Genomic DNA, 14054 nt, shown 5'->3' with positions numbered 1-14054 from the left:
AATACTAATATACATACATACGCGTGTGCACGCGCACACACACACACACACAGTATATATATATATATATATATATATATATATATATATATATATATATATATATATATATAATACAATTGAATTATCCAAAGCTTGATCGATAATGTTTCTGAAAGGTTTGGTTTACCCTTTAATAAAAATATGACAACACAAACATAAGGTACATTCACAAGATACTGCTTGGAATGAACCTGGAACAACTGAATGGATTCCAACACGTTTGACCAATACATTTCCATGACTTCCATTTCTTTACTAGATTTATTATTATTTTATACAGAGATTGCACTCACAGAGTATTATTTTGCCAAAGAAATATATTAGAGCATAAACAGAAAAACGTACATGCACTACAGAAATTCCCATGACTTTTCAGGGATGGAGAAAAGATGGAGTTTTCTGTGACCGTAAGAACCCTGTATATCACATCAAATGTGTTCATAAAAAAGGAAAAGACAAACAAATACCAAAATACCAACATTTTTCCCCTTGATTTGACATTTATTATTCCTATATACATGATTCATATACATACAGAGAAAGTCAGTGCTTGGGGGGGCGGGGTTCTCTTTGGAACAAGTTCTTAAGAACAGATTCCTTGCACTTCCTGTGTCTTTATAGACACTTGTCTAAACATAAGTACAGCAATACAATAAAAGCCCAAATTATCCAACTGCAGCAGTTCCAGTAATCCCCTTCATCCATACTACATAACCCATAGATACAATCACTGACCAAATGAAAAAGCAAAGTCATAACAAAATGATTTTCTCATTCAAAACTCATATGATTATATCATAAAGATGCTGTTTTGGCCCAAAGGGTCTGAGTTTACAAAGCCAATGACATTTTAAAGCTGATGGGTGTGGCTGTGGGCGAGGCTTCAGTCACTCAGAGTTGCTGATTGGCTGGCTGTTGTAGTCGGTAGACTCCATTTTGAGGATGTAGGGAATGATGCTGTCGATCTGGACGTTGCCGATGAGACCGGCGAAAAAGAGCTCTTCAGTTACCGCAGCACTCATGAGCCGCAGGGCAGGCAGACGAACTAACAGTTTTGAAAGGCTAATAGAAAAAGAGAATTTATATATTGTTTATAGTCACATCTAAGACATCTCAAAACTAAATGAAAAAAATATATATTATTAAATATTTCGGAATATTTAAAATTCAGAAGCTGCAAGAGTCACTCACCGATATGTGTCCTCTGGATACACTTTGCTCACATAGTCCTGCAGTTCCATGTAGGCTTTCTCCTGAAAGCGCTCAATCTGAAGGGTGCCGTCCACTCCGGAGTGATCTACGACAAACACACATACAGTCAACTTAATTCTTACCTTTTTCATTTCTCTGCATATTTTTTTTTAAAGATAAACTCCAGTTGTGCTCACCCGGGCTGAAGAGAACCACAGCTTTGAGGTAAGCATATTCATATGCATCAGGACTCATGCGACTCATACTGTTACAAAATTCCTGCATACGCCAGATATGCTCCATGACTTGCTTCACCCGCTCTGGGGACAGTTTGTCTGTTAAACACACATACACATCTCTCATTAGATGTCTGTGCCTCAGTGAATTAGCTCAAATTAGATTTCAAACTGGGGCCTAGGGATCCCGTGCAAAATTTGAGAAATGTATGTATGTAATGTAAGTATTTTTAAAGCTGTCAAAGTTACCCTGTGCTTAAAATACATAATTTGACCAAATTTAGGAATTTATAATATTCAAAAATAGTAGCATACCTTCATCCAGGCTGGTCTGTAAGTGGTTGATTATGGCCGTGAGGATCGTTTCTACATTCATAATGTGTGAACACTGAGCCAGACCTAAAGCAAACAACTCATTCCAGCAGGCCTTCATCAGCGTGATGCTGTTCTCTGAGCTAAATACCAAAAATACAGAGAATAAAATGAGGATAAAAGCCGCAAATAAAATCATTACACGGTACATTGTAATTTGAATTAGGTGTAGGAGAACAAATAAGGGTAAAAATGGCCTGTAATTCTGTTCCACTGCCTAGGGGGCAACATTTTTGGGCATCATATGATCGCTTCTCTGACATTAAGGCTGTATTAAAAGGTAGGTAACTTAATAATGCTGATTCCTAAGATAATTTTTACCCAATTCTAATGCAGCATTGCATATATGCCAGAATGCATTCGAGTGAGCTGTATAAAAAAAGGTGGTGGAGAATGTGGGAAGCGCTGATTATAAATATACTTATAATTCATTTAGTACTTAAAAATAAAACATATTTTAAAGTATTATATTTATTTTTTTAATTATTAAAAATATATCCCCCCCCCATTTAAACCTGTATTTAGTGCTATCCACCTGAAACCAGGTGTAAACTGGCAGTGTTTGGGGTAAAGGCAGGAACACACCAAGCTGACGCCGACAAACTAGTGGCGATGAAAGTAGACTGCAGGCTTGGCTCACGTCGGCGTTTGTGTCCAAAGTTGGCCTGACACACCAAACCAACGCTCGACAGCCGACGGCCAAGTAGCACGTCCATTCTGCGCCTGCATAAGATGAAATGCCTTTCCGAATCAGCAGGTGGCAGTAGCTAAACAGCCAATTAGAATGATCAGATGGCCCGACGCCGATTCAGCATGTCGAATCGGCCGAAAAAAAGCAGACGAGGACCAACTTCAGCCGACAGTGCAGAACACACTGAGAAAACTTAGTCGGCCGATGAACAAAAACTGCCCGATGGCCGACCGTCGGCTTGGTGTGTTCCTGCCTTAACACATTACAAGTAACTTGAGTTACGTAATCAGATTACTTTTTTCAAGTAACTAGTAAAGTAACACATTACTTTTAAATTTACAACAAAATATCCAAGTTAATTTTTCAAATAAGTAATGCAAGTTACTTTGTTTTCACATTTATTGACTGACAGCTCTCCTGTCCCCATGTTGAGAGAAATCGTAAGTGCAGAGGTGTTGTGCGCACTGTATAAACATAATGGTTATTGTAGACTTAAATGTGAGCATTTACTCATCTCACTTGCACAAAAACAGTCAGTATTCCTCAAAATGAATTAAAAAAACTGAATATTGCACAAACCTGCAATAATTAAATTACACAAATATGTGTCAAAAATGTCTTTGCTGCTGACCTTCGATGATCCAATCCAACCATACTAATAAGCAAAAATGACTTTGAATAAACATCACATTTGTGATCAGCCTGAAGCTTATTCAGTTCTCTTTTGGTGTGAAACGGCCTTTACATTTGCCAAAAATAGAACTTTTTTGTTGTTATTAAAAAACAAACAAGCCCAGCCCAGGTGAGAAAAAGTAATGCATTACTGTAATGCATAACTTTTTAAAAGAAAAACTTTCCCCAACACTGTAAACTGGGATATTAATACACTCACCCAAGGGCCTGGAAGGCTGGAATAGAGCGTGCCCAGTGCATAGAGAGGAAAAGCAGACGGGAAGCTGATTCACAGATGTAATTCAGATTCAGGAAGTCTGGCATGGGCAGCGGCATCATCAGCTACACACAATATTTAATACACACTGTTATTCAACCATCATTTTTAGTGCTATAACTGCAGTGTATGTCAATCAACAGTGACCCCTGACCTTAAAGGGCACGTGCATATCTGAGAGCAGTGGTCCTTCCAGTTCCAGTAGGGCAGTGGACTGTTCATCAACCCTGACAGCCACCATCCCTTCTGCCACCTCTTCCCCACAACTATCCTCAGGCTGAAGCACCTTTGTGAGTGTGTCAAAGGCCCTGGACACAAACAAACACAAATGTGTAAGCACAGCCATGTACCGCACATCTTCCAGGCTTGATATCAGAACTACACGAGTTGCTTTCCGCACCGTGTGACGTCATTCGACTCATCTCTCTGCATGTCTGTCATAATGCTGTCATCGTTACTCGCGGTCTCTATCCCCGATAGGTCAGTGCTGCTGTCCATCATCTCACGACTTTTGTTGAGGTGACCGAGAGACGTGACCACGTTAGCCAGGGTACCCAGATCTCCCTGACTGGAATCATTCTAAAGTGAACATTTGAAAACTTGAATATACATATTAACATATGAATGTCATACAGTGAATCTCATGAAAATATGCTCAGGTTAGATTTCCAGGGCATCTGCAGGGTTTTTAAGATCAAATTTAAGCCTTTTTTTAAAACCTGCACTAATAAAATTAATGCTGTATGACCTGGGAAGGGCAATGTATATGGTAACACGTAAAATGTTAATTAAATTGTAAAATGACTGTAAAAACCACCATTTAAAGTGCTGAAATACAGGCTTTGACGAGAACAAAAAGTTTTATAAATTGAATTATAAATCGTATTTTTATAAATCGTATACACATATATTTTAATAATTTTTTGCAATGGTGTAATAAAACAGCACAGGCTGAATGAAAATACTAATTAATTCTTTGACAGTAGGTGGCGTTTAGGGAACAGCAGAAATATAGCAGTTACCCTGGTAAGCAGCTGCGCTTTTGTAGAACTGCGAATCTGCAGGTGATAAACACCAAAAGGTAAACTATAGCAATTCCTGTTTTTCCTTTCCTCTTGAAATGATAATTAAGACTTCTCTTATACAATTTAAAAGATTTAAGACTTTTTTTGGCCTTAAATTTGATCAAACTGAATTTAAGATTTAAGACTTTAAGGACCTGCAGGGACTCTGTTTTCAACCCAAAATCTGTTATTTTTAAAATTAGTAAAAATTATTTTATTAAAAAATCTTCACAAATTTTTATGTTGTAAGAAAAGAACACTACAATGCTGTAAAACTACTTGTAAATATAAATAATATATAGTATATAGTTAAATAATATATATTACTAATGAGAACTGTGGGAAAATATATGTTTAATTTTCATGAAAATAATGCCACAGTGCAAAAAAACAAAAACAAAAAAAACCTGGCAGTCCTAAAATAGGCTTCATTTTCTTTATGCAAATTTTATTTTGATTTTGTGGTGAAACATGTCGAAGCATGTTCTTGACAGGGAGATTTACCTAGTAGTCTTTTTTTAATTACAGGGACCAGGAAAATAGATTTACAAATAGATTACAGCTGAGTTTCTAAAGGAATCAAAGGGTTAGTTCACCCAAAAATGAAACTCAAACCCGTAAGACTTTCATTCATCTTCAGAACACAAATGAAGATATTTTTAATGAAATCTGAGAGATTTCTGTCCCTCCATTGACAGTCTACGCAACTACCACTTTGATGCTTCAAAAAGTTCATAAAGAGATCGTAAAATTAGTCCAAATTTTCTGAAGAGACTCGATCGCTTTATATATTGAACAGATTGAATTTAGGCTTTTATTCACGTATAAACATTGATCAGCGAACATAAACAGAAGATCGATCGTACATGCTTTGAAGCTCGAGACCAAACCTCTTGCGGAAGCTCAAATGTGCTGTGTAACACAACAAGCACGCTTAAGCTTCCTATTACCAGATCAGATGTGTGAGTTGATGAACATTTATGTAAATAAAAGTCTAAATTCAATCTGTTCATCATTAAAAGGATCTTGTCTTCAGAAAATTTGGACTAAACCGCTCAATTCATATGGATTAGTTTTACAATCTCTTTATGAACTATTCAAAGTGGTAGCTGCGTAGCTGTCAATGGAAGGACAGAATCTCTCACATTTCATTAAAAATATCTTTATTTGTGTTTCCAAAATGAACAAAAAGATGGGTTTGGAACGGCCTGAGGGTGAGTAATTGATGACAGAATTTTTGGGTGAACTAACCCTTTAATAATAATATATATAATTTTTACTAATAATTATTATAATTATATAAAATACAATATTCTAATAATATTAATAATATATTTATTTTTAATAATAAGAATTACTACCAAAAAAAAAAAAAACATTTTACCTGATCTGGTGAAGAAGGAATTAAAATGGTGTTGTCAAGTTTGGAAAGTGATTGCTGTATGTTCAAGAGCATGTTGGAGTCCAGTAAACTGGTTGACCTGTGATCACACAGAGTGAGAGCTAGAAACGAAAAAAATAAAAATAAAAAATTCTTTTTGACTGACAAAAACACATTCACATCCGTACCTGGTGGTCTCTTTTTCGTTAACAAACGTTGGCATGGCGGCGAGAGGGCTGCAGAGGTTTTTGCGGATGTAGATCTTTTCGATGGAGGGCGCACAGTTTGCTGGCTTCTCTCTCGACACTTCCACCGGTTTCCTCTCACACTGAACAGCTGTTGGCAGAATTTCAGCAGGTGAAAATCATAAGTCTTATCACAAAAGTAACAGCACACCCCTGCATCAGTCATGTCCAGAATGACAAATGGTGCAGGTACGTGTTATATATCTGATCTGGACTCACAGTCTTGTTTCATGCCGAGGGCCATGCAGCGCTGCAGTCTGCAGTACTGACACCGGTTCCGATGGTGTTTATTGATGATACATTCTCCAGACCCGCGGCACGTGTACACCAGATTCTTCCTGATGCTGCGCTTGAAGAAACCCTTACAGCCCTCACAGCTCACTGCTCCATAATGACGACCTAAACACACACACAATGACCAACAGGACAAATGCAACTATTTACAAGTGTCTCTCTCCAGCCAGTTTGAGGTCTACACAAGTGTGTGTGTGTGTGTGTCATGTACCTGAGGCCTTATCTCCACAAACTACACAATACTCCACTGGAGGCTTCATAGCACCCTGTTCTGAGCCCTCCGTCACAAACTGAAAAACAAAACACTCTAGCCTATAAATATGAATATTAACATTGTGTAAATTACAAAAGGAAATACCATATACAAAAACAAACAAGCAAGTACAGACTATCACAATTCAAACTGATATGAGAGGACTACAGTTATAGTACACCTAAAAAAAGTATTGTGGTGGTACCACATTACAGTGATGTATCAGATGCTAATACTATGGTACTTTGACATATACATGGTATTAAATAATTATCAAAGTATTTATATGGTGTTTCTCCGCACTAAAGGCTCAACTTAAGTTTGACATTAGCATGTTGCTAAGCTAACAGCGCAACTCTTTAATAAGCTTAAAAGACACATAGCACACACAAATGTTGGGTAAAACCATCCATTTACATAAATAATAAAGTGGTGGATCCAAAATGGTCAATATTCATATTCATGCATTTTATTCATATTTCATGTTAATCATTTATGTCTTACAATTTATCAATATTACTTTTGATTTCATATATTCATGTACTCCTACTCCATATATTAATCCTCATCATATTTTCGAATATTTACTCTTTAATGTACTCCTTTATGGTTATTCTTCTTTTATCTTTAAGAGTATGTATGCTTGCTATATTCAATTGTTCTTCAAAGTGTTCCAATGTGACAGGTTATGATGACACGTTTGTGGTTAGATATCGGACGCCTGCCAAGTACTGAAGCGATGATGTTTTCAAAATTAGTTGCTCATTTGAACTTGATGTACCTTTGTATCAAAATATATGTCTGTTTCCATCTCTGCAGACATGAGATAATGCAAGATCTGCAATTTTCTCTTAAAGGTGTCAAAACAACACCTTGTATTTTCATCTATCTTTGACATTTGACCAGTCACTCTGACCTAGCCGTTACACCAACTATGACATAATGGATAAGTCTGTTTGACGTTTTCTTATTAGACCTAAACATGAGCTTGAGTGGGATGTAAGTTTTCCTATGCTTATGGTATTAAACGGACTGGGTTTGGATAGTTTAGCTTTTTCTTTGCTCTTTTAGCTTCTTGCTCTTGTCTACTTTTAGCTTCTTGCATCCTTTCTGCTTCTACTTCTTGCTGCTTCTGCTTCTTCTCTCATTTCATTCTGCAAATGCCTTGATTTTGTTCCTTCTTTCTCTACATTCTGATCTTCATCTTCATCCGTTAGATACAATACTCTGGATTTTATTATTAACTATTAATTACTTAATTAATTTGTTTGTTTCTATAATGTTTAATTAATAAATTTGTTATTCCTTATTCAAATTTGATCTCTGACATAATCATTGCTGGACTGCCTGGACCTTATTGCCTCAAGTTTTTGCATCATAAAGGAATGAAATGTAAGTTTTTTTATAATCAAAAACTCTCTTGCTTTGTCCGCCATATTAGATTATTCCATGTGACCAAAATACTGCAGTTTTAATGCAAATGCATAGATTATGCATGCAGTTGAACGCATAGCCTTTGAAAGTAAATTCCATTTGATAGCATGCACAAACGCAGGCAGTCAAGTCGACACATGCCAACTAGACTAGAAAGTTTCATCTTTGTCTAGTGTCTATAGAAGTTATGCCTGCTAAAAATGTACTTTTTTAAACTAGAGTTGTGGGTGTCTCTTAACTGGTCTCCAGTAGTAGTAGTAGGCCTAGTAGTAGTTGTTGTTTCATTTCTTTTTCAACTGTGAAACAATGCTTCAGGCCAGTGTTGTCACCTTGTCAAAGAAATTCAAGGAGCATACACAGTATGCGCACACTATGCTAATGACGAAATGTACAGCACGCCTACTCAGTGCTAAAATGTTTACCTGGATCTGTTGTCCTGTCAGCTCAGGTGATGCGAAAAGCAGCTGATTGACAGCTGACCCATCGGCAGAGGTTAAGATGACCTTGGCTGGTGAGTTCTCTTGTTTGATGAACAGTTTCTCCTGGCTGGGGTAATCCAGGTTAGCTAATATAAACTGCTGCTTGCCGGCTCCAGCCTGATCAATAGCTGTAACTATCTGCACCTTCTGAGCCAACTGCTGCTCCGTCACAATCTGATACAACACATGACAACAAAGACCATCAAAATTAAACCTAATGACGTTTACAGCATTAAGTTCAGTGAAAGCCTGTTCACACAAACATAAATGATTGGCACTAAAATTCTTCCTCTGCTATTTACTGCACAACCATGTTGTAAGGTGTGTTTGACTTGAAGCGGCGCTGCGAAAGCACCACTTCAAGTTGAACACACCTAAAGTGCATGTAACAGCAGTGACCAAAAGCGCAAAGAATATTTAGTCCTTGAGTGTCTAAATGTGCAGTTTAAGTCACCTGTAGGCCTCCATCTGCAGACACCAGCTGAATTCTGGGACTTTCTCCTTCCATGATAACAATTTGTCAAAACCGTGGCTTAGCAACGCCCCATCAGCCACACGCCCACCTGAGAAAAATAACACACAACTCTATGATCAGATGCTTTCTTAAAGGGTTAGTTCACCCAAAAATGACATTTCTGTTATTAATTACTCACCCTCATGTCGTTCCACACCCATAAGACCTTTGTTCATCTTCAGAACACAAATTAAGATATTTTTGATGAAATCCGAGAGGTTTTTAATCTCCCATGAAAAGCAATGAAATTACCACATTCAAGGTCCAGAGAAGTAGTAAAAACATCGTTAAAATAGTCAACATGACTACAGTGGTTCAACCATAATGTTATGAAGCGACGAGAATACTTTTTGTGCGCAAAAACGAAACAAAAATAATGACTTTATTCAACAATTTTTCCTCTTCCCTGCCAGTCTGCTACGCAGTTGACGTAGAGAACGCACTGCAGAGCTTCCATGTTTACGTCAGAACGCCGATTTCAGAATTGATTTCATCAAAAAATCTCTTAATTTGTGTTCTGAAGATGAACAAAGGTCTTACGGGTTTGGAACGACATGAGGGTGAATAATTAATGACAGAAATTTCATTTTTGGGTGAACTAACACTTTAACTGCAGTTTTCTCACCACTACCATTTTTGTTGTTTATTTTGTTATTGAGAGAGAAGCATGCAGCACATATTTACATATTCATCTAAATGACGCTCCCAGCACTGTGTGCTGTGTCATGACTCATGATGTTCATTAACAGCGATAAAATAACTATATTGGGGTCTTAAGATACTGTAAAAGTTTTCAAACTGGGATCCACACAAGAGTGCAAGGGGGTCTGTGGAAAAGTTGAGAGAAAAACAGTGTAAAAATAAATAAATAATAATTCTAAAATAAATAACTATATAAAAATTGATACAAATAAATAAAAAATGATTTAAATAAATAAATCTAACAGTCCAGTAAAATGCATAGTAATGTATTGTTATAGAATATAAATATTTCCAAATAAAATTTTATGAATAGTTAGTTTATTCATTTTTCACAGTATAAATTGGAACCTGAATTTTACATTTTAGGATGAGGGTCCCTTGAACAAGGATGATCATGTTTGGGGTTCTGAAGCATCTAAAAGATGCTAGGATGTTAATTAAAAATAATAATAATAATAATAATAAAATATCACTCATGTCCACAGCATAAACGGCCCGGGATGGCTTACATACTGAAGTTTAATATTTAGGTTTAGGGGTTTGTTCAAATAATGATGCAAAGGAGGTCTGCCTCAATTCATGTGATGTTTCAACCTATTTAATATCAGTCAAGTGATTAACGACTTTACAGTTATTGTCATTCCATCATCCTGACCAATGATTTAAATCAGGAATCTTCAATATTAATGAGCTGCTGTTATACGCTCTACATATGTTCACGTATTCTGTTCAGTGTTGTCAATCAGTTCAGATTGATAAAGAAATACTGAAATCTCACAGGCAGGCATATGATTAGCAGTAGCCACATTAGCACACTAGCTAGCATCGCGATTTGGTTTTAGTGTTATTCAAAGAATAAAATGACTTAATGAATAAATGCGATCTAGCGTGAATGACAGCTGGGGGTCAGTAACTCCTGTGGAATGTGTGTGTGTTGATCCGGGAAGATAAAGTTAGATCTGTTCCTGTAGGTTAAAGGTCATGATTGAAGGGTTAAAGCTCCTCAGACATACACAGAGGGATCTTCACTGCAGCAGCTCCTCACACGTGAATTACAGGACAAATCTATTATTTTCAAAATTTTAGCTCATCAAATAACTTATAAATAGGTCAGAATAATCGCCTTTGTGTTATTGTTATCGGTATTTGTTGTGTTTATCAGAGCGCTGATGTCAGATTTACCCACTAATAGCGGTAGCTTGCTAAATAACGTCATACCTGCATCAAATTTGCTATGATGTCCATTAAATGCCTAGTTAATATTGTTAATTTAGTTAATTTTTCTTAAATGTCCAAAAAGCTCGTCTTGTCAGTTAAATCGCAGACATGTAAGGATTGATTTGATTCCCGATATTTCCTGTTAAGTTAGCGGCTAACTTACTACGCTAACGCGTGTTAGCAGGCCGGCTAACAACAATGCTAACATTCTCCCGAATTATTAATCCTGAACAATTACTGCAAGCACAGTGTGGTTTAATAATGTAGAAAGGGTTAATCTTACCCTGAAACCGTGAATAATTATCCAAATACTGTGATGTTTTGATAAATTATCGTAAACTGACGGCTCACTGCAGCTACAGGAGGTCAGAGTTCGCGACCCGTTCAGAGGAGACCGGCACATCTGCGCATGCGCGAATACACTCGTGAGCCAGGCAGTCAGCGTTGAACGTTCATTTTAGTGAAGGTTGAATATTTTACGCCGTTAGACAGTATGACTTACTTAAACTCCATTTTTATTATAGTAGTGCTCTAGGAAGCCAAAGTGATATATAACGACCCCAGTTTAGCCAATTGTGAATTCTCTTACGTTAGCTGTAACATCTACAGTACCAACAGCTCTGCTAATGGATAATGCACAAATCAATAAAAATAAAATATTTAAGTTAATTGCAGTACTTGTTGTATTAGCCCATATTAAATATACATTTTCTATCAATAACTGCTCTCTTGTTATTGTATCGTCAACTGAATGGAAGAACCCATATCATGATGTAACTGCATTGAATGGATAGGTATATTACGTTTGTAATCTACTTTTATATTTAGCAAACATAACCCAAGTCATTATGAACCAAAGTTTAACCAGAGACACATACATGTTATCTCATTACATTACATTATTTATTAAAACAATTATTTGCACTTTACATTTATGTTGGGGCATAGCCTACTCCCTTGAAATCCTCAAGATATTAACAGATTACTTCAGGATGTAAAACCTTCTGGAGATCCTTAGAAATTTAGGATACAACAGTGAACTAGTGCCAAGATGACCAGGAATAGCAATTATATTTTTCTTTAAAGTGGAGAAGAAAAAAAACAGTGGTGTATCTGTTTCCCAAAACAATCTTACAAAATGTAAACATTCAAAACACAAATGTGATCAATATCGAACATATTAGCACAAAACAAAAAAATCCATTTCTTGAACCGGTTACCCTTCAAACAGTGAAAGATCAGTGGCTTTCTGTGTTTGGAGCTGATGAAGGATTTAGTGAAAACTGCAGAGAATATAATCAGGATATACCTATTGTCAAAGTGTCCTGAACAAGGTGCATTAGAGTATTTAATGTGTGTTATATCTTTCCCTGATAAGAGCACTAGTTTTTCTCTCTGTATTCACAGCCGGTGTGTTATAATGTCTTATATAGTGAGTTAAAACAGTGCTGAGTTAGCCAGCCTAGCACTGTGTCTTTACTACCCATAATTCATGTAGGCCATTAAACATCCTGAACTATTTTAAATATGCCTGCATTATATTACCATTTACAAAATATGTACACTTCCAGTTCTGTCCAGTATAATGTTTAAAACATCAGTCAATATGCCTACTTTTTTACAAAAGAGTTTAAGATTATTAAAAACATTTTTCTAACTGTAACAGGCTAACTGAAAAATCAAATAACAAAGGGCCTCTTCAGGAAAATCGAACAAAACAAATATGTATAAATTGTTCGCAAATTGTCGCATATAATGCACAAATTGTTTGTAAAAAGAATGTGCATATAAAAACTGTTGCATGCAATGTGTCAATCTTTCGGTAAAAAACATTCTTACGTAAATGCTCACATTTCATGCGTGAATCTTTCAAAAATCATTATGTAAATAGTTACATGTAACGCACTGTTTTTGAAAACCATTCTTAAAAAATGTATATTGTTACATTCAACGTGTGCATCATACGTAAAACTGTTCTTATGTAAATTGTTGCAGGTAATGAAAGAATTGTTTGTAAAACCACGCTTGGGTAAATGGTCGCATGTAATGTCTAAAATGTTTGTAAAAAACGTTCTGCAAATGGTCACGTTCAACGCATCAATCATTCGTAAAACGGTTCGTGTAAAAACTGCGCAAATCAGTTGTAAAAACAATGGTTTTACATACAATTCATACATAAAGTCACTCTGTTTGTGCTTCATGATTAAGGCCGAGTAACATTTTAAGCCGCCTTTCCCAGCTTTCACAGTTGAAATCACAAAATCTCCCATAATGCACCATGCCAGACAGCACCACATGATCGTGCCAAAGATGTGACCTGGCATCAGACATTCCTCGTGTCATACTTGCTCATGCACATTCAGACTTGACTATGAATCACACTAGTGACCAAATTTTTAAACTCTCATCAGGAAACAAGTAATACCTGCAATTAGATTCAAACTGTTCCTATGACATCATAATGGAGCGTTTCAAAATATCTAGCGTTCTAACATTGGCAAGAATTCGAGTCACTGCCTGGTGGTTTTGACCCTGAATGCTCTGTGGGCTGGTTTCATGGTAATGTTGAGCACCAAAATGAGCTGTTACAGAGAGGCTGTGTTTCCTAAAAATGACATTAAGAACAAATTTATGGATTAATACTTCATATTTTTGAAGTACGATAGAGGCAGTCTGTTTAAACAGCCAGTTGTTTTGCCTTCATTAAGGTGCTTAAGATAGATTAATGCATAAACTACATCTACCAGCATCGTTTGCTTCAAACTGGGTTTTGATTTATGCATCCTTAGACCTGTGTAACACACTGGAGAGACCCAGACCAGCGACATTTATTTATTCTATTTAATCCAACCCAGACCAGTCAAAGGATCATGGCCTCTTGAAACGCTTCGATCCATCTGAAAAAGAAGCACAGATTTAGTTTGAATCAACGATTCTTTGATTAGATTCATAGAACAAACTCTATAGAAGTTCATGTGTTTTTCTGGTG

General features: G+C 36.4%; 2 protein-coding genes across 9 annotated transcripts in view; both read right to left on the bottom strand.

Moving 5' to 3' along the window:
* Positions 1 to 284: 284 nt before the first annotated feature.
* On the bottom strand, positions 285 to 11807 carry nr2c1 (nuclear receptor subfamily 2, group C, member 1). Of its 2 annotated transcripts, XM_051890044.1 has the most exons (15): positions 11349 to 11807; positions 9830 to 9972; positions 9086 to 9194; positions 8575 to 8805; positions 6677 to 6755; positions 6391 to 6570; positions 6115 to 6262; positions 5930 to 6026; positions 3882 to 4060; positions 3636 to 3789; positions 3425 to 3546; positions 1785 to 1924; positions 1431 to 1568; positions 1234 to 1339; positions 285 to 1104 (listed from the first exon to the last, which is right to left on the bottom strand). In XM_051890044.1, exons 3-15 carry the CDS (start codon positions 9137 to 9139, stop codon positions 930 to 932), a joined length of 1803 nt encoding a protein of 600 aa, XP_051746004.1. In that variant the 5' UTR covers positions 9140 to 9194; positions 9830 to 9972; positions 11349 to 11807; the 3' UTR covers positions 285 to 929. The 2 variants fall into 2 exon arrangements, with proteins under 2 accessions (XP_051746004.1, XP_051746003.1); XM_051890043.1 differs by lacking the exon at positions 9830 to 9972.
* Positions 11808 to 11946: 139 nt separating this feature from the next.
* Positions 11947 to 14054, bottom strand: part of fgd6 (FYVE, RhoGEF and PH domain containing 6) — a 30896-nt gene continuing 28788 nt past the window's right edge. For all 7 annotated transcript variants that reach the window (XM_051890040.1, XM_051890039.1, XM_051890036.1 and 4 more), the window contains exon 21: positions 11947 to 13962. In XM_051890040.1, coding sequence (XP_051746000.1) covers positions 13926 to 13962 — 37 coding nt within the window. In that variant the 3' untranslated portion in view covers positions 11947 to 13925. The remainder of the gene's footprint in view (positions 13963 to 14054) is intronic.

The sequence above is a fragment of the Ctenopharyngodon idella genome, chromosome 4, assembly GCF_019924925.1.
Source record: "Ctenopharyngodon idella isolate HZGC_01 chromosome 4, HZGC01, whole genome shotgun sequence".
Lineage (NCBI taxonomy): Eukaryota > Metazoa > Chordata > Actinopteri > Cypriniformes > Xenocyprididae > Ctenopharyngodon > Ctenopharyngodon idella.
Note: the sequence above shows the minus strand (reverse complement) of the source record. Positions and strands in the feature narration are given on the sequence as shown.